The 25,457-nt window shown below is 42.5% G+C and overlaps 2 protein-coding genes across 8 annotated transcripts in view; both read right to left on the reverse strand.

The window, feature by feature from the left end:
- The window catches only part of LOC128888228 (endocuticle structural glycoprotein SgAbd-2-like), a 469,661-nt gene that overhangs the window by 203,066 nt on the left and 241,138 nt on the right, over positions 1-25,457 (reverse strand). The gene's annotated exons all lie outside the window — the stretch shown is intronic.
- The window catches only part of LOC128888209 (leucine-rich repeat-containing protein 4C-like), a 261,312-nt gene that overhangs the window by 170,124 nt on the left and 65,731 nt on the right, over positions 1-25,457 (reverse strand). For 6 of the 7 annotated variants that reach the window (XM_054144900.1, XM_054144898.1, XM_054144897.1 and 3 more), the window contains one exon: positions 14,011-14,073. The exons of the other annotated variant lie outside the window; for it this stretch is intronic. In XM_054144900.1, the coding sequence (XP_054000875.1) occupies positions 14,011-14,073 (63 nt within the window). The remainder of the gene's footprint in view (positions 1-14,010; positions 14,074-25,457) is intronic. 7 annotated transcript variants of the gene reach the window in all.

Consider the following 25,457-nt stretch of genomic DNA (forward strand, 5'->3'; position numbering starts at 1 on the left):
CTCCACTTTTTGAAAAATCTTAAATTTAAGTGTCAAAGCACTTGGTATAGTCATAACTTTTTACATTTATAATAACTTTCCTGAACAATAAAGATGAACACCATTAAACGACAAAACACGTTTATCATTTCTTGAAACTCTTCTCTACTCGATTTGTGCAACGAACCGCTCATTTAATTTCCATTCTTGAAATTCTTATTACTCCATTTTTATCTTCCACGATATTCATAGTACCTACTACTCACTATTTCCAGATGTAATACGCCAACAATTCCATTGCGTCTCCACCATGTTCCTTTCCGTATCGTAAAATCGCTTCATGTACCTACCTCTTCGTGTCGAGGGGATACCGTCGTAAACTTGACTTTTCTAGCAACTCCATGCATCAACCGAGCATATGTAACCGCTCTCAAGGAAGCCGTAACGTTTAATAGAAAACAGATGTACGAACCCTCGGTACCCCAGCAATAATATTCATACGACGAAATTTTGGAGCTCCGTTGCTCCAAAACGGCCGATACGTTTCCATCGTCTACGCCATTAAGTCGATAAATACACATCGCGTCACTCGGATAGAGAAACTCTGTTGACCCTGCGTAGTCGGTATCGTTCGGATATTAGACTCGGGGGAAAGGAATCCAAGTCCGAGCTCAATTGGCTAGAGCAGTCGTCCGGCAAACGAGAGATCCAAGTTAGAATCCCCTTTTTGGCGGAGTGCACGTTCGACTCTATCCCCCTGGACTCTTAAAACTTCGGATACGGTGGCCTTAAGAAAGGGATCCTGTTAACCGTGATTGAAAGCGGCGTTCTGGAACCAATACTGTGCTTAATCTCCACATCTGACCTTTCGACGTTGGGCCAGCGCAACGATTATTTCGGAAGACAATGCTAGCAACTCGAGAGGCAACTAAGAAAGGTATGTGTACTTAAAAGTAGTATTTATTAATTTCAAAAGGGATAGTTTCGAACATGTGAACACTGTGTTATCTACTCCCTATGAATTAATTATGCACTGTTTCAGCTCACGCTGAAACTTCCTAAACTTGCTCTATCCTATTACTCTCTCTCCCATTTCCAAAATCCTTAAAACCGATTAGGGTAGAAGCACCACCAGTAGTGGACACCTCTAACACTGTTTCCTCAAGAACTACGCGCCCTTTCCTCTCTATTAGGAAACCAATCTTACCTCGGTATACTCAATCTATTAACGAAACTCCAGTCGAGGAAGATTTAAAAGCTCCAATAATATAAATAACAAAAATTCTACGTTGTCATCCAAGTTTGCCCCCACCAATGGTCCCTTACTGCACGCGAGTAGTTATTATTCCTCAAACTAAAATCTTGTTAAAATTTCGGGTGTTTCATTCCGCGAGATAGGGTCCGTCACACGTGCCATGTAAAGGGTCGAGGGATATTTCGAATGGAACACCCCGTATATCGCACAGGTGCGTATAGCCGAGTGCTGGCGTACATTTCCGTCACGTGCGCGCACATTTCAGCCAGGAGCGTGCAGCTAAGGTATCGCGATGATTATCAGCCGGGGGTGGGTCCTGACGGACAATAAAATCTATCACCTAATGGCACGGCGCGCGCCGCTTATCAACGCCGAGAAATTACCGGCGAGCACGCACTGACAGTGACAGTGGTTTGAGCGCGTCCTGCCCTTAATAATGGCCACTCTTCCAAATGACGACCGCCGCTGCTTTCGTTGGCGTTAATTATAATTACGAGCATGAAAGCGTCACGTAATACAACGATAAAGTAATAAGCTCAAGAGCGGTATCCACACGGCACGATTTTCGCGTCCCGCGCGCTCACCGTGTTATCGTTATTAGTTTGACAAGCAGCAACAACAACAGTGATAATGATAATTAAGTGATTACTTCTCAAATCCCAGGCTTTCCGGGCTGATGCCGCGCAAAGCTGGAACGCCACGTGTGTGATTACACGGAATGCGGGATAACTCGCTGAAAGCGATTATCTAAAATCACGGAATAATAACGAGACGATATTTAATCAAATATTGTTATTTCGGGAGTACTTTCTGCTGTATACTTGCATACAAGTATACAAACATACTTGGGTCGTGTAATAGGGCGGAAACGAAACGTTTGTATCAAGTCTGTTTGAAAATAATTAGCAGTAATTCTACATAACAATTTCTATTGGATCGCCTTGCATAATTCGCACCGTTAAGAGTGTTTCAAATTGGCCGCAGGTAATTTAATTATTACTCTAAATTAACTGGTAAGAGGCGATACACGTTGACCTAATTGACTAGAATACATTAATTTTGGAAGTTGGTTAATTATTTTCGGTACTCGATGCCAATTACCCGAGGAATTTGACTTTTCGTTTAGCGGAAACTCGCGATGGGGCTTAGCTCGAGCACGCATGAATGAATTTTTAGGTTAAGAGAGAAGGCAATGTTAACTTTAATACGACATCTTAGACGTAAAGTTTTCGTGGCGATTTCTAGACGTATAGAGCTAACATATTTAGTTCTTGTAAGATTATCGATCATGATTCCTCTCATTCTTTCTGAATTTCCTCGCGTCATCTCCAAAGCATTGACCATGGCCCCACCGAGGGTCCGAAACGGTCCCCAGTTGAGAGCCCCTGGCACAATCCAAGCCAAGTAACGATCCGCGGTGGAGCCGTGTCGTATTCATCAGCATGTGCGCCGTGAAAAATGCACGCGGCATTCCACACCAAGACGATACTCCAATCGCACACAAAGCCTACAAAATTATTAATCCGTGTCTTACGCGGCTCCCAGCCAGCCACTGGTTCGCGGCGCGCTATCGAACGGTTCATTCGGGTAAACAACCTTGCGACAACTCCAAGAGAACACCCCGATCATCGTGCAGGTCATGCACCTCTCCGTTACCTGTGACAGAGTCGACGAAGCGAAATCGGGATTCGCTAATCGCGTTACTTTGAGAGGTAGCGAAAAGAGAGAGAGGCGATCAATGGTTCCGTCGTTTTTTTTTTTACCCCAACCCCCGTCCGTTTCGTTTGTTTCGTTCCGAAACGATGAGTTTCAACGTGGCCACCTCCGAACCTCGGGAGCAAAAGCAAGCAAGAGTCAGAGATGTCGCTGACACGCTATAAAGGCTCAACTGCTCGCCGGGAAAATCACATTAGTGATGTTTCGGTAATCGCTTTTATATCCGCTGCTGGTGATTGACAGCTCCGACACAATCAGTTTTCCCTGTCGCGTTGCGGCGTCCCGGAAAACGCGACTCCGTGCCTGCGGAAGGGAAAACGGTTCTGCGCTTGACTTTTGTGCTCGCTGGCCCGTTCACCGTGACGATACACCAGCCCTCGAATTATACAGATTCGCGACCGACTCCAGACTGGCTGGTTATCGAATTGGACGCTCGTCGAGATTAATTCTACGCGTTCCACCTGAGCGTCTCTAAAAGATTGACCGAGAGGAAGTCCAAAAGTTACGTATTATGGTGACTATTTTGTTTGAAACCTTGTAAAAATATAGTTCAACCGATGCTAATACCGTAACTACTTTTTATTACATTCTTATAATGGCCCCTTAACAAAATTGCGAGGAAACTTTATTCCAGAGCAGTATTTAACGTCGCAAGTTTACGGGAATGATTAGGATGGAAATATCAGCTCGTTCTCCCATCTACTAATTTCGAGCAAGTTTATTTGTTGGCCTATTTCTGAAAGCGCTTCGTCTGACGAAGAAGACTCTTTAAAATTTCATTACATTCTGTATGATATGCGCCGCGTCAGATTAAAAACATAAACGTCCCCTCTGGAAAAAGCGAAAAGAAAAGAGTCCCCTTCAGACTCGCGAGTCATGTTATTCACGGAATCAACAGCAATATTGAATTTTTGTGTGAATTATTGCAACGAGCTTCTCTAATCCTTTCATCCTTGGCTCATAACTCAGCTCGTCGAATCTTTCTTTTTTTCGGAAAACGAAAGAATTCTTTTTAGAACCGTGTTACTCTTCCACCCGGTGTTATTGAATTTCATTGTTATTCATGGCGATGGGTTTTAATTTTCTATTCTTCGAATCCCTCGACGATGTTTTTATCCGTGGTTTAGTTAACGGATCGCCTACTGATCTCTTCTCTTTAAAATTTTAAGGGGCTTAGTCCTTGAATGGCACCATGCCGATAGACGTGTTACTATCTTAAAGTTTCATGTTATTAATCTCCGCATCGCAGGAGTTACAGGAGTTTAACTTATTCAAGATAGCGTGTGATTGGCAAAGTCTACTACTCATATTATTCTTTCTATTAATTCTGTCGCTATTCCCACGTCAGTCCATCGTGCCGCTATTATCTTACTTCCCTGGATCGATTCGAATCTCGAACCGACAGAAAAACACACTACTCGTAAAGTAATAATAAGATTAGGTCGGTTCAAAATCAATTATTTCGACGAGAGAATGTTCCCTATGGTTATTCGCGGTTCTTTGCGATGGAAACAATATGTTTAATTCAGTGTCGAACTTTCTATTGCTTCAGGACTGGTAAAAGAGACATCGATGTGCATATTTTACGAACGCTATGTCCCTAATTTTTTCATCTTTTGCGTACAGTTTATTATAGCGAGGTCTAACTTTAGTATGATATTTCCCTACAATTTTCCATTTAAAACTATTTATAAAACAAAGTTGAATCGTAGTTAACAATTCCGCGTGATGCGAGTATTAATTAAAATGAAAACTAAAGACAAAAATCGATTCCAAAAATACACTCCAAATAATTATAGATTATCCTTCTCTCTTTATCCCGCACATCAAATTGATAGTGATACTGACGTATCATTTTAAAGAGAAACAAAATGAAATTTCAAGGAAATGTATATAAAATGATGATACATATTTTATCATTTATGCGCCATTAAAAAATTGCGTCTACCTAATTTGTCCTATCTCTGGGGTAAAATTCCCTCTATATGGTCATCGCAGTGCACTTTGTCGACGCTCTCGCTATACTTCCACGATAACCGTTCGCTGTTATCTCCTTTATAGAGAGGCCTTCATTGACGGGTAATTGAAGTGCGGATGACGGGCGGCGAGATATCCGCGTCGGCGAAATTACCTTAGCCAAGTTTCAACAATCGCATTTTTCCTCGACCCGGGGTGATTGACGGCATCGATGCAATCGGGTTTCCACCCGTCTGTCCCCGGACCGTGAAGATATTTCGGTTCCATCAGAAAAAAAAAAAAAAAATTAGAGTGAAAATAACGAATCAATCGAACGATCCCGATTAACTCTTCTCGCTACGCGAGGTTTCACACATCTCGTCCCGATGGCTACGATTCGAGAGATGAACAGAATTTTATTGCAACAATACAACAAGAATATAAACTCCGTATGACGATTCATTGGACGATTGGACAGTTATTCGGATGAGCTGCTGTTCGCCCAACGTGCAGCGCGATTTGATTGTATAATTCAAACTGTGATTGCTGCTCGGACAGGTGACGAGTCCAAAACTGTTTAAATTGTTCTCGTTGGTTGAAATTCGACAACAAAATTCTAAATGATTTGTAGATATCTTTGAAGGCCGAAAAATATGCTCTTCCGAAACCTCAAAAAAGATACTTAACTAACAATGATTTGCTAAAAAAAACTCTGGGGAGGAGCAAGAATCGACCGAAATTAAACTTGAAATACTGTAACGCAGAAATGTGCCCCAGAAGTTCAACGGGACGTTTGAAACGAAATGTTCGTTGAAGCGATAAAAAAAAATCGTATTACCGAAGTTTCGGTAATCGCTTTTATATCCATCGATCGTGATGTACAGGGTACTGCGATGTCCATGGCGATTCACGTCAATGAAAGTCACTGGAAACGAAAAAAACTGAATCATCGGGCGTCGAATCGATCGTTTTCTAATTTGGATAAAACTCGTGTCAATTTCATCGCTCCGCTATTACATCCGTTCACGCGATGGAATCGCTGCCACGTTTTTCATTTCATCGGTTCAATTAAGAGAACTTTATCATGTTGCGGAGTAAATCAACCCTTCATCATGAATCGCTTCATGTTTTTGTTTTACCATTTGGGATATTTTTATTAATACGAATACTTATATCAGTATATGAAATAAATTAAAATAACTTCAAAAAGTATCTTTTCGGCCCCAGGTGTTGGGACAAAACTATTTAATAACTCATCCGCATAGAAAGGCGTATGAACATACTCAGTTTTACAACACTCAGTTTTCTGATTTAATTACACTGTTTAATGATCAATATTTTTTAGAATGTGAATTTTCCAAAAATTTCATCAAAGTTACAGACTGAAATTGTTACGTTTGTGCCCTGATCGGCTCTGGTATTCAGATCCCCGTGTAGCGAACATTGGGTATTCCAATTATTTCTAATCGATAATAAGCGATCCGCGTTTCACTGATTTTCAACTTGAACGCGGATATTACATTCCGGTCGGCGTCACGGTTGTCTGTCGCGTCCGACGTAACGGTTCTGCGCGTGTGTAAATAATAATATCCGTGTAATCAATGCGTTTCGCTATCAATCCATTATATCAACCCAACTGTTCGCTAATGCACAGCGCGTCGAGCCTCGGTGCAGACGGCAGGAAAATCGCATTAGCGAAGTTTCGATAATCGCTTTTATATATCCGCCAGTGGTGATTTACGGCGCGGGTAGCGGAATCAGCTTTCACACTTCTTCGTCCTGGCGGCAGCCTTCCGGTCCGTGAGGAGGAAAAGTCGGCCATGAGCGAGCAAATCGATCAGACGTGACGAAAATCGCGCCGCTCCCAGCGATCTACCAACGAAAAGCCCGCTGACCTGGCGCGCACAATGGACACAAATGGTATCTTTTGTATAAAGATCGTGGAACTTACAATCAAAACGAGATAATCTAAACGTTCCGCGGGAGAGCTCAAAGGCGAATTCTTTTGGAAAAAGATGGAGATGCTGAAAAAGTGATCGTCGAGATATTTTTCTAAACTGGCTGAAACTTCATCTAGAAAAGTGTAATCAAATTCCTTGAGCACATCTATTTCATACAATGCTGGAAAATTTCGTAAACATTTTCTGTATATTTTTGATTTATTTGAAAGATATTTGCATGAAGATTCTGTGATTTTCATCTACCCAAGCCTAAACGATTAAAAAATAAACTGAGTTTTTGTAATACGATTCTAATATTAATAATAGAGAGAAAAGAAAATAGGAATTACAAGTGTCCTGCAACGCAATCAGAACAAGACTATTCTTTCTCGAGTAGAAAATGTAGACAGAAATTAATTAAAAATAAAAATAAAAAAAGTAACAGGATAGAACGCTACAAAAGGTCGAATCAAGTAAAAATTCACTGAAAAACGCCGTTTTTAGAGTTCCAAGCTAGAAAATGTCTCAATAGTCGAGCCTCTGGGATGACATCGAGGAAAACACGTGGCGCGTGGCTGTTAGTAAATTCAGAGACGTTATTGTTTCCGTCTGGTTATTACAATGGGTCGCCGTACAATCGATTCGATCGTTCGCGCCTCAGCGATCGATTTTCGAAAAATTCATTCGGGACTCCGTGAAAGCTTCGGGCGAAAATATAACGGATGGTCTGCGGTGTGCTCGCGTGAAAAATAGCTTTCGAGTATGCGAGTGGTCGTATTCATGAAAAATACGAAGCTCGAAGGGCGGTTGATCGACGTCGTTCCGCGTGGGACGAAATGCTTTCCATTGTGCGTCGGGATCGTTCGGTCCTTTCGAATTCTTAACGACGAGGGACGGGTAACTTATTATTCCTAGCAGAATCGAAGAACGGACATAAAGAATCCTGTAAGTGCCATTTAAAAAACAAAACTTCTCTCTTAAAAAAGTTCCACTTCTTAAAATGGTATCTAATCTTGGAAAGATTACAGCACCGAGACCGATAACGGTAAGCAGGAATGGAAATGGCATTGAATTTTGGTTAGTTTGTAACATTACCAATGGACGATTCTGGATTGAATTTTATGAACCTGCTATTGATTAATAGAAGTAATACACGGTTAAAAAAGTCCATACCGGGACTTTCACCTTCTTTAAGTAACTGTTCGTTACTTAAAAGGTACACGTTTGCTCACATTATCCTTTCAGTAGAAATGCTTGGAGTACCGATGGAACTTATTATCCAGCTAACATTTTCGCTGAAAGATGAATTGTAAATTTTTCCAAAACTCTCGTGAGAAAAATAATCTGTCAGGCTCCGAAATTACAATTTGATCTTTTATTAAGGAGGAATTTAAAGTCACTGTAATTTATGATAATTAATACAGTGATTATTCCAACTCACATTTCCATAATAAGGCGATTTCTAAAAGCACCTTTTCTACCTTGGACTGATCTACCATGAAGGTAATGAAGTTTTAGCAGAAGTTACACTATTTCGTTTCGGATTGTTTAAATTAGAGCGTCTACATTCTTCAACCTTTCTTAAAAATTCTATTCGAACTACCTACCTCCAGGCTTCGACAAGCCAAAGTCAGCCACTGTTCAGGCAACGATAGTTCACCGCGACCTCCTCCTCGGATCGGGAATCGTGTCGTAAATACGAAATCCGCGGTATTCTTCGTGTCATGTATCGCGGCATCAATCGATTCTCTGTCGCGATTCTCTATCGGCGGCTCGGTAATTTATTCATGTGTAATCTCCTGTTTGCAGAGTGTATTAATATTTATCGCGACGGTCGCAAACAAAACGATGGAAGATTAACCACGGGAATCTAGGTTACAATGTAACTCGCGATGTCAGAATCGAGTCTAGTTTTCCGCTACATCGTTCGTGTGATTCAGGTTGATTATTCAGGTTCACTTTGCATTCACTTTGATTTTGTATACCATTCACAATTCCTCGAAACGAAGTGTCCAACATTTTTTTCACAATATACATTCTAGGTGAACATTATTATTTGACCTTGATTCGCCTTGGATAACCTTGATTGAACTTGAGTAACCACGTACAACCTGGAATAACCTTGAATAACTATGAATAAACATGAAGCATAGGTCGTTGAACTAGTCCTTATCTGAACGGAGCAAGATATACTTCTACATCGGCGATAGGACACTGTCCATTGTCTCTAAACATAGAGACAATAACTCGATAGCTGAATGTCTCACGAACAAATAATCTTAGAATAGATACACGTGGATATTTTTATTTTCAGAATTCAATACCCTAACTTTGATAGACAACATTAAAATCTCTTCCTCGTTGTCTACAAAGTTATCAACCCCAAGTGGACTTCAACAGGAAGAGCTAAAACGTTTCTAAGTATGTGAAGAGATTTTAAAAAGTTTTCTACAATATCCTCCACCTGGTCTTATGTATATGCGAATAAAAAATGAATAGATTTAAGAGTATATAAAATATTCTATAAATCCCTTAACTCTTTAACTTCTATTTTCAATAAAAAATCTCTTACATCATTGTGATAGTAGAATGAATATAAAAAATCCCCTGCCAGTGATATCCACACCTAATACCGGGTACGTTTAATAAAGTCATGCACCTTGTCGCGTCTTGGTCCATGGCCATATTCGCCTAGACGTCAGCGTATAATCGAAACGCGGATAAGTGAGAGATGAGAGAAATCTGGGCCACGTAGGAAATTGCGATAAAAATCCCCTGCTCATCGAATATCATCCAGTCACGCGCGAAAACTATTGATCTTATCAAACTTCGAAACTTAAGCTTCCTATTCAATGTTTCGCGAAGCTCGAAACGACGCGTATCGATAGTTTCCTTAAGGATCGCGCCAGCGTAAATAATTTTCGACTTCTTTTTTCAACTTTACCACGAGGTCTCGCTGCCAACGTGAACTATAAATTATGTTTTCACGCACGTCCGTAATGCGATATTTATATAACCGATTATACCAAACAGGATCAAAATATTTGCTAGAGCGTTTATTAATAATCAATGTTTGTTCACGGTGTACATATTTACGTTTGTTATATTACCCGGTTTCTCGCTACTCAGATCGGACAACGGAATCAATTACGCGTTCGTTATTAATAAATTCGTGTCGCGCGGAACGAATACGCCATGGATGGCGGACATTTCGAAAAATTTATCCCCGCGGACGCTCGAGTGGAAACGCGAAAGCATTCCATCCAAGATAGATTACTTTAATAAAGAATGAGACGTCCACGCGCCCGACGACAGGACAATAGCGACAACGCTGTCCACTAAGATTGTCTACAAACCATGAATGTATGTAGCTGACGTACAACAAATCCCTAAGAAAATTAGGATCTTTAGCGAACTGGAGGCCTCAGTGAAATAGGACAGGCGCAAATAGGAACCGATTTGTCTTAAATTGCCAAGAAACTCGAGGTGGATCCCACATCTAAAAACTAATGACAAATATTTGTTACTAAAGAGAAGTAACGCAACATTTTCTTTTTTTTTTTATGGTTATTAACGATGACTGTAAAGAGTGGAAAATATGAAGCGGTTAAATCTTGTTCCGTAGCGACGAGTATTTAACGAACGAGAGAACTCGAGATGTTTGTTCGTTACTGTTGAAGTTTTCGCGTTAGGCAGGTTTAATTTGTAATACCAAAATTCACTGCTATGGTAACGTTACAGCAATTACGTTCGTTGCCAAAGACCCTAAAGAACTTGTCCACGCCATTGGCACAACCCAGTGTAATTCGACAACAGTTTAAAACACGATTGACGGCCAGCAACGCAAGGCGTTCCTACGGGCGCGACGTTAAATCAAATAAAGAGAAATCGTATCCCGAAAGCCGCAAAACGGGCACCTACCGTGATGGCAAAAGTTCCGGACAAGGAAATGCGACATAAATCGCCGGAATTTTACGAGGTCGTTCGCTTCGTTGTTTCTCGTTTCCTGTGTACCTGCGCGACCGTTCGCAGCCGAGGCTGCAGGTGACGGGTTTCGCAAAACCGCCGCACGCCAACCTGCGAGTTGGCCGCAACCGCACGCAATTAGACACCTGCGAGGTCACGAGCAGACATTGCTTGTAATTTGAGTCATTATGTGCCGTCTTTGAGAGAGGTCTCCGCAGGAACGACAGGAGGCGGTCAATTTTCGACGGTGCACAACTCAGTTAGTGCAAGTTACGCGCATGTCGTACGAGGGTTCGCAGACCTTAAAGCCATGGACCAAGGGCAAGGGTTATCCTTCTCCTGGCGCTACGCATCCAGTAGGCACGGTCATCGAACCAGCCCTCCCTCGCGCGATTCAGTTAGAGTAAGTTTAGCGTGGCGTTGAAGAGTTTCGAGACCTTGAGGCTATAAGCTTCTAGGTTCAAGGTCTAATGAATAGGGTTATTCTTTTCCTAGGATTGTCAAACCAATGTATCCAAATAACTTTATGTAATGAAAAGGGGGTAAGTTATTTACATACATTGGATACTGTGGTCAATTATTTAAAACTCCCGTTTAACTCCAGTTTCCATCAATGCTGAGGACGTTTTCCCCTGGAGCTATATCTCACCGTTAATACAACTCAAGCAAGGGTCTAACTGGGAACCGTACACCATTCAGTCGCAGCCCGTCGAAGAGGAGATAAGATAAGGGAAAGGTCCAGACCGCCGTTATCCCGTGAAAATTAGGCGATTTTCCGTTAACGCCGTGTTTCACTACCGATTCGAAAGTTCGACCTTAACCTTCACCCCGGCGGTAACCCCAATCTGGTCTCGGTGAGATTAACGACGTCCTCCTTTGAGCACGAAATCCTCGCCGAGATACGGACGATAATACAGCCATGTAGCAAAAAAGCTATTTAAGTTCTTCGGAACGCAGCCAAAACCAGGCTAGGCTTTCACGAGCTATTGGCCGTTGACAAGATGACAAACGACGGATCAAGCGCGATAAGGGCTCTCGAAACAAGGCGACTGACTGGATTAAAAAGGGAACCGAGGAAGAATGACAGCTAAGGGTGCTTCTAGCTATCCTCTCGGGCTCGATGTCGATATCTTATAACTGCGAGACCATTTATTAAGCCTTGAAAAAAGGCGCACTTACCATAAAGTCGATTATTTTTTTTTACCTTGGGTGGCTCCCTCGACAAGGGACAGTGTTCAACTCAAATTTAACGATAGTGAAATTGAAGATGGGGACAAATTAAGATAGAGCGATGACAGTGTGTCGAAAGGAGAAGATAACTATCGAGCAAAAGAATCTTATACGTTTCCTACGATCCTACAAATCACTCTGTCAAACTTCTACATCTGCATAATTGTCAATAAATAACACCCATTTCGAATAATAATCAGATACCACAGCTGCGAAATATAAAGCTCAAAATCCCCAAGAAACGAATCCTAATTTCAGCGAGGAACAGGGGTGCGCCGCAATAGCCAATCGGGCGATAATCGAGCGTGGCAGGGTATCAGGGAAACGAGCGGCACGAAGAGCCACTGCTAGGCATCCGTTGCAAGCGGAATAAAATTACCCGCACGCGAAACACGGCCGAGATAGAAACACATAGGGGTTCGCGATGCTAGAGTGCGGAGGCACCCCCACGGAATCGATGAAGGGACTCGAAAGCTACCGTTGGCGAAGAGAAAGGAAAGCAGGCGAGATAAATCTGTTTCCCAGGCGAAGATCATCGAAATTCCGGAGACGTAGAGCGCGAGGGTAGCGCGCACGTAGGGGAGGGCGAAACCGAAAGCAGATGGGGATTGATTGGCTCGTGTCTCCTCCGCTAGTGCAAAGGCAGCCCCGTCGAATCCCGAGTACAAAGGGTCTTGTGCACGCGTGCACGCAATCACGCACACGTCGAACAGCGTCGACGTTTGTGCGGGTCGAGTCAACGCCGGTAAACACGCTCGTCCCTTCGCGTCGTGTCTTGTAACATTGACGCTCGTATATTCGCCTGGGTCTCCGCTTATCCTAAACTCGCGCGTGTGCCCAGTTACATGTACAGGGTGAGACCACAGGAGTTTAAGAACTCCTCGATAAAAGTCAGACGTGGGGGATGCTGGGGGACTTTTAACGAGTGTTGCCGGTGGAGTTTTATACTGGAGGGAGAGAAGATGTCTGCTTAGGGCTGGAGGTTGACCATAAGTTGAATGTTTCGAAAATTGGATAGTTTTGATTTGGTGAGCTATGAGTTTTGAAGCATTCAGTTTCGGAACTTTCAGAATTCCAACACCCCCCGCAGAGATTTAACCTAGTTAATCTATTATCTCTATCACCAAAAATAAAAGATTTATTCTAGGCATCAGTTCAAAGTCTCGTTGGCCCGTATGACGCGCATACCTAGGTAGGCACGTGCGAAAGCACACAGCGCGCGTACCAAGCGCTTCCATCGGACATATCCACGAAATGACGCGCGGATATCGCGTGTACGCAGTCACTAATTCACGCGGGCACGACCTATGTGCGCGCTGCCACGGGGATTCACCACCACCTTACAGCGCGATCGTACACGCGTACGCGGCCAAGTAATGGAGCATAGATCATAGAGATGCATGCGCACGGGGGAGCACGCACACGATGTCGTATATCAACCATGTGAGGACATACGCGATAAACCGTGGCGCACGTACACGGTCGTGCGTGTGCTAAGTACACGTACCTTCACGAGTCTGTGTTATGAACACGAAACGCCTGGCATAAGTGAGACGAACAAGCTGTATCGAGCAGCGGCTATTGTTACGGGGCATTATTTGCCGCTAATCAGAACGGCTGAGAGCCGGTACGTGACGGGGGAAAGTAGACGAAGGAAAAGTCTTGGACGTTGGATGCATTCGGGCGACCAGGAGGGACGTTTTCCTCGTGGCGGTCACCCGGGTCGGTCTGATTGCGGACCAGCCCCGCCACCACGCCCTGACCCACGCGATTTTCAAGATATCCGACACACGAGCCCGCGATAGGGTCGCTAGACGCGGGGTCAACCAACTCGACCCCTCGTTGTCGTTTGCACGTTTCCTTCTGCGTCGCCTCGATACGCGCACCGAAACTTTCCTCCGTTGCCGTGTACTTAAATAGTCGAGTCGAGTGTGTACGCGCAACGCGCCGATGGGAATAGAAACTTACCCGTGTCGAAGCTGCCGGCGAATCGGCTGCCGAGTTCTGCGCCGATGAGTCGCGATGATTCATCTGCAACAAAACCACGGGTGCTCGTTAGATTGATCTCGTTGGGAGGGATCTCGAGGCGATGGGGCCGGGTGAAGTGGGGCTACGCGGAATCGAACGCTAGAGGCGGTTCGGGGAACGTTAGGGTGTGTCGGGAAATATTGCGCGATTCGAGGCTTTTGTTTATTAATCACGGATCAGGGAGTAATGGAGAGAGGAGCATTTTGTGTTAGGTATTGCGGTTCTGTAGTTGAAAACAGAGCCATACTGGAAGAATTGTTTAATTTTGATAGCGTTTGGGATGATTTTCATCTTAAGAAAATATTCTGTTTTGCTCAACAATAATCAACAATTTTATTCGCGACTGAGGTACTGTTCATTAACAGAACAAATTTGTTAAGTTTACGTCGATATTGTAAACTATATGTTTTCTTGCGAAATTATTGGAAATTATTTAAAGGTTGGAGGATTTTATTTACACATAAGTGACGAAAATATTCAGGTGTTCGATGTGTGTATAAGTAATCCATCCACTATAGGTCGTTCCTCTGAAATTGTACATTTAATTAGTCCGCCGTTAATTCTCCATTTCAGTTAATGAGAAATCTGTCAATCAAACGGGGGACATCAAACATATTTCTCGTGGTATGCGCAATAAAGGCTTCAATTGGTAACATTTTCCATCGTAAATTGTCGGTATTGGGAATGTCCAATATTACGCTTATTCCTATCGACGCAAATTCCAATTACAATATTTAAACGTGCAAATGTATTTTAAATAAATTTGAAATACGCGTAACATTGTGTTTTCAATTAACACGGTGCGTGGACCTGCGGGGGCGCAACACTGTTGTTATTTATTTTCCGCGACAGACAATCTTTTCGTAGAAGATGCCAACGAAGTAGACGTTTCAAGAATAAACCAACCGTTCATTGTTCAAGGTACCACGAAACCAGGGCAAATACATTTATTTGCTATCAAAGACATTGGCTTGCCTGGAAAGTCCAAATCCGGAAGAACACGATTTCACTGCTGCGTGCGCGTAAAACCAAATTCGATCGCGATCTTTGCAAACTTCTCTGAAAGAGTGGGAACTGGAAGGAGGAATTGCTCCGTTAAAAATTTAAGATTCCCGCTACAAGAAAGTTTGTCAAACGCGACTACTTCAAACAGCTGAACACGAAATCACCGCGATGCATAAAACATCCCCGACAATTATTCTCGTTACATGCTATCCTCGCGACGATATCGTCCTTTCTTACTAGTCTGGTCTCCGCTTCGAGGGTCCAATTTCTGCGAAGAACCGTGTCAGCCCACCCAGTCAAATTTCCATGGAAAAATAAAAGGAAGAAAAAAGACGCACGGATGACAGCTACGGTAAACTTTGTTTTCGGCCCGCGCTTATTTATTGTTTCAAACTAAGAACAGGGAACGAAAGTTGATCAAACTTCACGGAATATCTGTAGCGAACAAAGATTGAATATCAATAGTTGAGACGACGGAACATTTATTTAAACTTTAAACGCGGCCAGAGGCCGTCCGATCGATAATGTCTCCTTTTTAGTCGCGAACAAACAAGAAGACCCTTTAGGCGCGGGTCTAATAAGAAGCAAAAGTTACTCCAACTGTGACCTGGCATTTCTGCTAGGCGTTAATGTAGTTAAAGTAGCTGGCAACGTTGTTTGCAAAACTTTCTCTGTAACCCATCTCCCAAAGTAACTCTTAAGAAAGCACACGTGGCATCCCTTGTGTCAACATCTCCCTTATGTGATATCATTCTTTCTTGAGAAGGACGAGCTTGAAATGCACGAAAGCTCAGCGATTTTTACATAACAGCCACGTTTTAGTTGGTAGGTTTACGTTTATTCCGATTGCTTCTATCGGAGGCCAAAGTAGGGCGTTCGAGTGCGATGGTAGCACGTGGAACAGAAGCATGCGAAAGTAGGGCGATTCGGAACCCTAAACATAAGGTATAAAGCGTTGATAGCGAGCATAGTTGTGTGAAAACGCTGGGAAGTTTAAAACGAGAATTATTGAGATACAAGTAACTTGGAAATAAGGTCGAATAGGACTTATCTTTATGCGAGGTTATATTATCGTTTTTACGCGCGTCTCAGAAATGGCACCCACATATTATGGACAGGATAATACGAAAGTTCGTACGCAGTTATGCTGATTTTTATTCTTTTTCTTCGTTTGATATAATTTCTAGAAACGAATATTCATAATTAGTAAAAGTGGTAGGTTTGTTAAATTCAATTGGGTGGTTTTAGACCTAAATTTAACTATTCATCGTTTAAATAAAATATTTACGATCAGAAGTCTCTATCTTGCTCAATATCATCACCAGGCCATGTGCTCTTAACTAGGCCGAATAATAAACGTTACATACAAAAAACTAACATCACAGATCCCGCTAATCTTCCATAACTCACAAACAAAAGCACTCCTCGTACACTGTTCTACCTCGTATAATAAACCCAACGCCCGTATTACCCTCGATTCCCATTCACGCTTTGCATAATTCAAGTAGTCTGCGGCCACACCGACCAATCCCAATCCGTCACTTATTATTACACCGTATATTGAAATATCGTTATCCACTACCGCGTTACGGTGTCTAGACATCGCTATACAGCCCGTACGGTATAACAATAACAGCACGTATCAGTGATGTTGCTTGGGCATCGGCTCTGCCATCGGTTTGCCAAGGCGCTGCCGTTGAATCACAAATCCCCATTTACCGAAGTCGTCGCTCATTGTGCGCGGAGATTCCGCGTTTACGGACGGAATTCGCCAGCAAAGAAAGCAGCGCGACGCCGCCGCCGTTGACGACGACGACGGCCGCGCGCAGTGGATGTAATCGACGGGAGTCGTTCACAACCGGCGAGTTCGGAATAGTTCCCCGAAGAAAGCTGCAAAACTGACACTACCGCAGGTATGTAGGAGCGAACTGCTGCAGAGAAACCGACAACTACGACGAACGGATAGGAGAAACCCCGTCGTTTCAACGGGGGTTTGTACACACCGTTAATTCGATAGCTACGTCACGGACGTCAAGAATGTTCCGGAATTCTATTCGAAGTATTCGGTATATAGAGGATGAGAGCGTTGCAAACGACCGCGATCTGAGGATTTTTGGTGCGACCAGGCATCCCCGTGAGTGGCATCCGATCGATTCCGATTCCCGTGAATTTACCAAACCTTATCGACTATTAGCGTCCATTCGTTGCCAGCGAATCGCTTCGAAAGATTGAACGGGGAATGTGGCCGATGCCTGGCCACTGAAAGCGCATCGACACCCCTCTTCCACACACACACACACACACCCTCCCCCCCTCCCCCCCAAGGAAACGCTACGACCCCTGAATTGCCTCCAAACACACGAATCGTCGCGAAAACGAACCGTCGACGCGATGCGACTATACTTTTGAGAAGCCATTTTTGAGGTATACTACACTTTCGAGGAATTAACATTTTCTTAGCAAGCTTCCTTTCTGTATAAGCAGAAAAATAAATTGTATTTAATAAATCAGCATTTGCAAGTAATATGTACGAGAAGGGCAGGCGCATATCAATCCGAGGTTGTAGTGTAACGATGTCTCGATGCACACGTGCAGAATAACGAACGTTTAACGAAGGGTTTAATGCGATTCCAGAAATCTCGACAGTAATGGGAGCGAAAATCGAGCCGCAATTGAAAATTTTGCTGATCTAACAAGAGACGAGTAAAATGGATCTAATGGTTGGAGCGACGATTATTCGACACGACGAAAGAGGTCATTATCGCATTCAGAAATGAAAGCATTCGGCTATAGTTATAATAATTTTGAAGAAAAGAAAGATAATTAAAGCAATTATGATATTCTGTTACATCTACTTAGAATTTTAAACGTGTTCTGTTCAGAACCGTGTTTCTCAAGTTAATGTATATGAAATACGTGTCTGTTGTGTACATCTACGGATATTATGCCATTTAAATTAAACTATTTATATAACTTTCTAAGGTATTTATAAATAACCCCCAAAAATATTCAAACCGACATCTTAAATGTCAATTGCGTTTCGTGCGTCACGAGAAAATTGATTATTAATTAACCGAATAAACCCCACCACGTTGATTAAAATATGAATAATTAGTTTCTACGTGACAATGATTATTTAGGTATTGAGGATCGTTAAATAATGTGGAAAGCAATAACCATTCATTATTACCTTCGAATTAAATTCAAATTATTCGTGTTTGGTCACGTCTAGAAAATGCATTACGCTTTATTAGTTTCGCAGTGATAAATACATTATTAACACGTTTAGCTATACCACCGCATACATCATTCAATCGCTCGTTCAATGTCTGGTTTCATACTGATGATAAAAAAGTCTTCCTAATTATTCGTTCGGTAAATTCTCCTCCTAATAGAAATACATATACAAATCATTAGCAAGCTTCCACCATCAAATATCATTCGGGACCAACGCATCGAATATCCTTGTAGAAACAAAACCTTGAGTAATGTTGAATGTTGTGATACGAATGCTGATAACAAACAACGTGCGAGAAGCGTAATCGATAGTTGACGGCAAGACTTATTGACAAAATTATATCTGTAATCATTTAAAATGTATACAGTCTATTGATTGCAGTTAAATTATACATTAGTAGTTACTAATATTCACGATCACATATACTTTTTGGATTTAGTTACATTGAAGAATAAAAATTTAGATATCCAAACAGAAAGTATGTAAACCAGCGCGTAAGTGAGAAAAGGATTAGGTATGTCGACAGGATTGTAAGGGAAATCAATTAACAGGGAATGAAAACACTCAAGTTCGGGAGATTCTCGTAAATTGTATGTTTTCTTAGCGTAACTCGAGCAAGAGGGTGTAAAGTAACGAGAATCCTCTGCTTTCTGTTCTACGTACGTATCTCTGCATTCTAAGGTTTCCAAGATAATTTGTTACCGTTGGATTGCGTTGCAAGATTATCCATTGTATTGCATTCACGCGATAAATGTTCATTTAGCATAAATCAATAAAAGATGACAAACTTGCGAATAAGTTGTGTTCTAATTAATCTCTTATTTTTTTTTACTTCAAATTCTTAAAGATAAAATTGTTGTTAAGCTAGAAATTAATTCGATTTTAATCTCGATATCGAACGAGCGACTCGACGACAGAAGTTGAAATGTTAAACCAATTAAAATTAAAGTTTGAGTAATTCGAGCTTTTTTCTACGGTTGATTCTCGAGACTCCACCGATGCGACGACGAGGTTTTCTACTCCAGCTACCGTTAAGCTACGGGAAATTACGCGAATTAATATATACCGGTAGATTAGCGCTCCTAAGAAGATCAACAGCCACGGAATAGGACCGCGAGACTCATCGCATTGCGGAACTGCGAGTTTCAGGCGCCACGCAAATGAACTTATTTCCGAGCGAGTTTACTCCCGTTGGATTATATCATTCGCATTTAAAATCGTTTTCCCCGCAGCAAATTCGTATATTTCGTATCAATAAAATTCTTGGGTTGCCGGTTTCTGGTACATAATTAATCAAATGTATGACTCGGTTGCGGCAATTTCCCTTCCCTCTGTTTGGTTTGGCAATAACTTTGTCAATCTTCCGCAGTCTTTATTTTAGTTCGTAGCTGTGGCTTCGAAAAATTGTTTGCGTGTTGGGAATTGAAGAGAAGATGGAAACAAGAGACGAAAAAAAAAATGTAGATTATTTAATGTAGTCGATTGACACAGGAAAGAAAGCCAAAGGATGGCTATATTTTCCTGCAATTTTAGAAGCTCAGCTGCGAAATAAAGGGAAAATATTTTAATGAAATTCAAAAGTGAAGAAGTAATACCTAAAAGACATAGGCGAACGCAAATTGTCGCACTCTTTATATAATTGCCTTACGAATTGCATAATGAGAAACGGGAAAAACTCGACGGTGGAAATCAATTTGCTCGGAATGAGAAATTAACATATATATACAGATAGTCAGATAAAAATTAAAACATGGAAATAGGAAAAAAGGTACTAAAAATAGAAATTAATTTTCTATAGTTTCGATTTTTTTATGAGTGGAAACCGAACGAAGTTTAGTTGCTCGTTTATTTCACCGGGAGAACTTTGGTAATAATTATACAGATAACGAACCCAGCTGGCAGAGATGGAATAATAGAGTTTTAATCAGTCGATCATTTTCAGTGCAAATGGAGCAGAAAGTTTATTGTTTCGAAACACCTTCCTTCAACTATTTCCCACACAGAGGAATCCCCGAGCTACGTGTACATCAGGAATGATCCGTGGTCGTTACAATCCGCTGGTCGTTCGAGAGAATCCATAATATACATAGTTATACTGTTATGGCACGCGCAAAGGTACATTTCGACGTTAGGCTAACAATGCTCCCAGTCCAACTATCAAGAATAGTTCACAAGTTGAGATCAGCTGATTTAACGTTTAGTCAGTGTTTCTCTTTCGGCCGCACTAAACTCTACCCGCAACTGAACTTAACCCAGTTCCAGCTTGCGAAATTCGTGCTTTCCCCAACCGTTCCCTTCGAGCGCAACAAAATATCTCGTAAACAACGAGAATCGAAAGAATGCGACGGCGTACCACTTCGCGTAAATTCCACGAGTCGAAGATCTTCCTATCGTAACTCGAGTCCGAAACAAGAGGATAACGTTGACTCGTTCCGCCCTTCCGGCCATCCATGTATCTCGATACGTTTCGTGGAGAATCTATACTCGAAGGATTGTGTACGACGGACAATTACTTTGTTTTTCAGCGAATGTCTATCGTTGCCCAACTATACTAACCGTAATAAGATTAAAATCGATAGAAGTTTCCATTCTCGTCGGAATTCGATACTCCTTGTCTGACCAGTGCGCACCGAATCTACTTCGGCGCTGCGCTGACACGAGTCACTCATCAAACTGCGCACGATTATTGTAGAGGATGTTCAGTCCCAACTTTTAGAATTTCGGATTACGTTCGGATAAAGAAGCCCCTTTCAACGGGTTAATACCCCACACAAAATCAGAATTCTTTCATCCCTCAAGAACGACTACTCGTCGCTTCTTCGCGCAAAGTGCAAGAAACTTGATTCTCTTCCCTTATTTATGACACTGCCCTTTCCGATGTCCGATATATCACTTCCCTCCGACTTATCCCCTTCGCAACAGATCCGCACTCATAAATTCACCGTGAACAACTGTTTTGCACTTTCCCATAAATCCCCAGCCACGAACAAAACAAACGGATAAACCTCCTACGGGGGACGTAACGGAGCCGTTCGGCGCGGGAAGTGAGCGCGAAATTTCAATTTCTTACCGCTTTAATTGCGCGTGCATCCACCGTGTCGGGGAGGCAAGTAAGCGTCGAGGGCACAGAGAGATCGGCGCCGCAGCAGCTCGTGAAATGGGCGAAGATCGAGGAAAAGATCAACGGGAATTCCAGCTCGGCGGGAATTCGGCGCGCTCGTACATTTTCGCGAAACACGGAAGGGCTGAAGCAGGGACGAGACGAACAACCCTGGTGCTCTTGCGCAGGGTGTCCTATCTTGTTAAGGGTGGATCCCCTGATGGTGGTTGCGCACGGCTTCGCCGGCAACAAAATACACAAGAGTAAGTGTCTTTACGACCCGAGAGACTACAATTAACCCATTTGCATCTTTCGAAGGTATCTTGCGTTGTTTGTTTATCACGAAGAAAAGAAACGATGCATTTTATCAGTGGTGTTTTTATTAAATACTACCATTTAAATACAATAAAGAACTGTATTAATATCTATATTGTTTATATTTTTCATACATTAGGTTGTCCCAAAGGTTTCTTTCTTGTTATTAGTTCATTTACTACAATCTACCAACTGTATCGTTCGTTCTCCATTTACAGTGTTCAATTCAAAGAAACAAATAAGCCGTTTAATATACCTTGCAACAGTGTGCACAAGTTAATATAGAAAGTTCTCTTCTAAGTTCCAAACCCTTTCCTTCGCCCTCCAGGGTCTCCTGTACAAGTTCGTGTCCCAGCCTCTGAGGTGCCGCTACAGCGACACGCAACAACCCCTAGCTCACGATCTGGAGTTGCTGGAGCACACCGTGGCGGACCACATAGAGCGCAAAGGGTGAAAATCAGAGGTTGGGTTCCCCCTTTGTATGGGGCATATTCGATGACTTTAGATTTCGAAGTTACCGTCCAGGTTCCCTCGGTTTCAGAGTGTAGCGCGCGGCAACTCGTAAAGAGGGGCGAAGATCGAGGAAAAGATCGTCGAAATTTCACGAGCTCACGGCGAGAGCACGGAGGGCAACGCCAGGGCAGAGCGTTTCCCCCGCATGTATTTCGATACGTTACCGTTTCCAGAAGAACCTATAGCCACAGGGTCGAGCCAGGGAGACGATTGCTTTGCACTTCTGTGCACGCCCCCGAGGCAATCGTAAGTTGAGATACCTACTCAGAGAGCCACCCCTTCTCCTCTCCTCCGTTTCTCCTCCCGTTCTATCACTCTGCATTCCCTTTCCCGCCCTTTTCGTTTCACCCTAACTCCACACTCTGTCTTGCCTGCTCCTCCGCGGACCAGTCCTGCGCTCCTTACCCTCTTTCAGGAGCAGGTCGTGCTTCTCTCCTGGCGACGCTGAAGTCTCCAACCCTCGAATGCAACCGGCACCGCGAACCGAAGGAGCTCGTGTCGGCGTAAGACTCGCTAAGAGGGAGGGCCAGACCGAGAGATCGATCGCTCGAACGTGCTTTCGGCATCCTCGAATATTACCCTCTACCTATAACCGACCTATATCGGTCGTGGATGCACGTAATACCGTTTCCCGGGTGCGTATAGGTATGTATTTACGGAGGCTTGAATATTGGACATATTGATGCTTATGTGCGCGAACCGCGATCTTATGTATACGGGAGCATATACATAATCTACATATAATGCATAATATATATAATAAATGTATATACATAAGTGGGTTACTATGTTAATACGCGCATATACACATATAAATGGATTTTAGGGCGCGAGGACGCACGCTCGGATATGGTAATATGTCTGGCCGCACAAAGCGACCGGGAGGTTTCAAATTGTTTACGTTCGCGGGACCGAGTATCCTTGGGGAGGTAACTGTCGTGCACTTGCGGATTCTCTGCTTCGTCTTTACGTTTCAAATGGTTTGCAAGCCATTTTTTTCATGCATTCATTTGTTAATAAATTGTATACATTTATATATGAGCCGTTCATTGCACAAATCGATTAACTCCATTAAACAAAATGTTCAGGATTGCAATCTAAAATTCATCTATATAAAATTAATAAGAAAGAATAACTGAAAAATAATCGTCGGTAATGTCACAATTTTTATGCGACCGGTGGGAGTTAATCGATTTGTGCAATGAACGGCTCATATATATATATATATATATATATATATATATTTTACAAGTGACAGCAATAGATCAAGATCACTTCCACATTGGAAATATGAATAAATTAGTAGGTACACAGACTGAGCCATTTTCACGTGGCTCATACGGTGGACCACAGTAAAAAGGCTGATGATCCACGTGATGGGTCACAATTTCGGTATTCACACGGTGGACCACCGGCCATATTAGTGGCCATACGTATAGTATTATATTGTAGCACCGCGTTATAGGATGGTTTACTGAATGTGCGAATAGATCAACCATATTACACGGTACGTATACCCGGACATAATTTCCATTATTAGATCCGTCCATCTACATATGTATGTAATCACTCCGCACAGAGGTGAGCGTATGCATGTGCTGGCAAAATATTTGCACCAGCTCCTATACAGGGTGTGCTGTAACATGTGGGATCGATCGAAGACTGCGAAGCAACGAAAAAGTTGTGCGTGAACTGGTGCCTCGTCGACGTTCCTCCAGGATTATATCTGTTTTTCAATTCTTTTGTAATTATTATTAGGTATAATTATAGATCAATTTTTATTTCTACAGGAAGTACAATTCTGTTTACGGATGTAATGTTATACAATAAACAAATGCTTGTCCGTGGACCCGAAAAAAAAGCCCAGCGAATTTAAATGCGAGGCTCGAGCAGACCAGAGGCAATAAGTTATGCAGGACCTATCCATCAATTAGAAAATCGTTCGTTCAAGAACTGTCTGGGCACTCGGCTGAAATAGGACGGTGCACCGTCATGCATAAATCACTATGCGATATACATCATTTAATAGAGCTTTTCCTGATAAAAATTCAGGCAATTGCTTGCTCAAGAAATTGACCTGAGATTTATCTGGTAATTCTCTATATATTTCCTACAAACAGTTTTGACGAACCAATTATATTATAATCCTTTGAATCCTTCAAGACTCTTGACCTACCAACGTCACTTCACCGTCCGGCAAGACTTAATAACCGAATAACCTAGCGTATTAAAAGCACAAAATCATTCGTTGAAAATAATTTCTCGATTCGCCAATATCTAATCCAGATAATAGATACAACGAACAAAAGCACGCATCAGCAAGCGTGGTATTAGACGCAATAAACAAAAACAGGCGTTAACACGCAACAGGGTATTAGATTGAATAAACAAAAGCGTGCATTAACTCGTGGCCGAGTATTAAACGTAATGCGCAAAAGCTCGCGTTAACGCATGACCGGGTCTTTAAGTATTAAACTGTCGCGACGGACCTTGTCGTTCTTGCGTGATATAGTCCAGCCCATTGGAATAATAATAGCGTCGTCCAACATCGATTTTCTTGCCGTCAATAAAATCTGTTTCCGTCGCAGTTGTAACACCGACTATTCTATAGGCGAGCATGCGAAGTCGTGTTTGATATTAACACATTCGCGACCGCTGTTGACGCGAATTCACTAACGCTACAAAGTTGCGATGTTCAGTTTCCGAATTTAATTACTTTCGTCAGTACTCGGTATTAGAAACGTAAAACAGATGTCAACCATTCGGTATTTCCTACCGCAAAAAAGTCGCGGTATTGATGTTTCCTGCGTAATCGTGGAATTCGTTCAGAATTGCCTAATTATTCATGCCGCTTTTCCCCCGTTTGGATCTAGCAGACGGTTGCGTTCGATATCCCGCTCGTTCGTACGGGTTCTTGCGTATTCACAGTGTCTGTCATCGGTACTCAGAGATTCAAACAGAAAGAGAAACGAGTTAGCGGAAAGTTTTATTTACTTCAAAAACGCGGCGCCAGGGATCCTTGAGCCACCGCGAGGGGAAAATAAAGTTCTGGCCGGGTACCCAGACACGCTAAGACGAAAGAAGAAGAAGAAGTGGTAGAAGTAGTCGACGGTTACCGTTCTCGGTTGGCGAGAAGAGGAATGACAAAAAATCGAGAAGAGTTGAAAAAGTCAATTATCTTGGCAATTCGAGATACTAACCCGACTAGTAGAATCT

Source organism: Hylaeus anthracinus, unplaced genomic scaffold, assembly GCF_026225885.1.
Source record: "Hylaeus anthracinus isolate JK02 unplaced genomic scaffold, UHH_iyHylAnth1.0_haploid 11989, whole genome shotgun sequence".
NCBI lineage: Eukaryota > Metazoa > Arthropoda > Insecta > Hymenoptera > Colletidae > Hylaeus > Hylaeus anthracinus.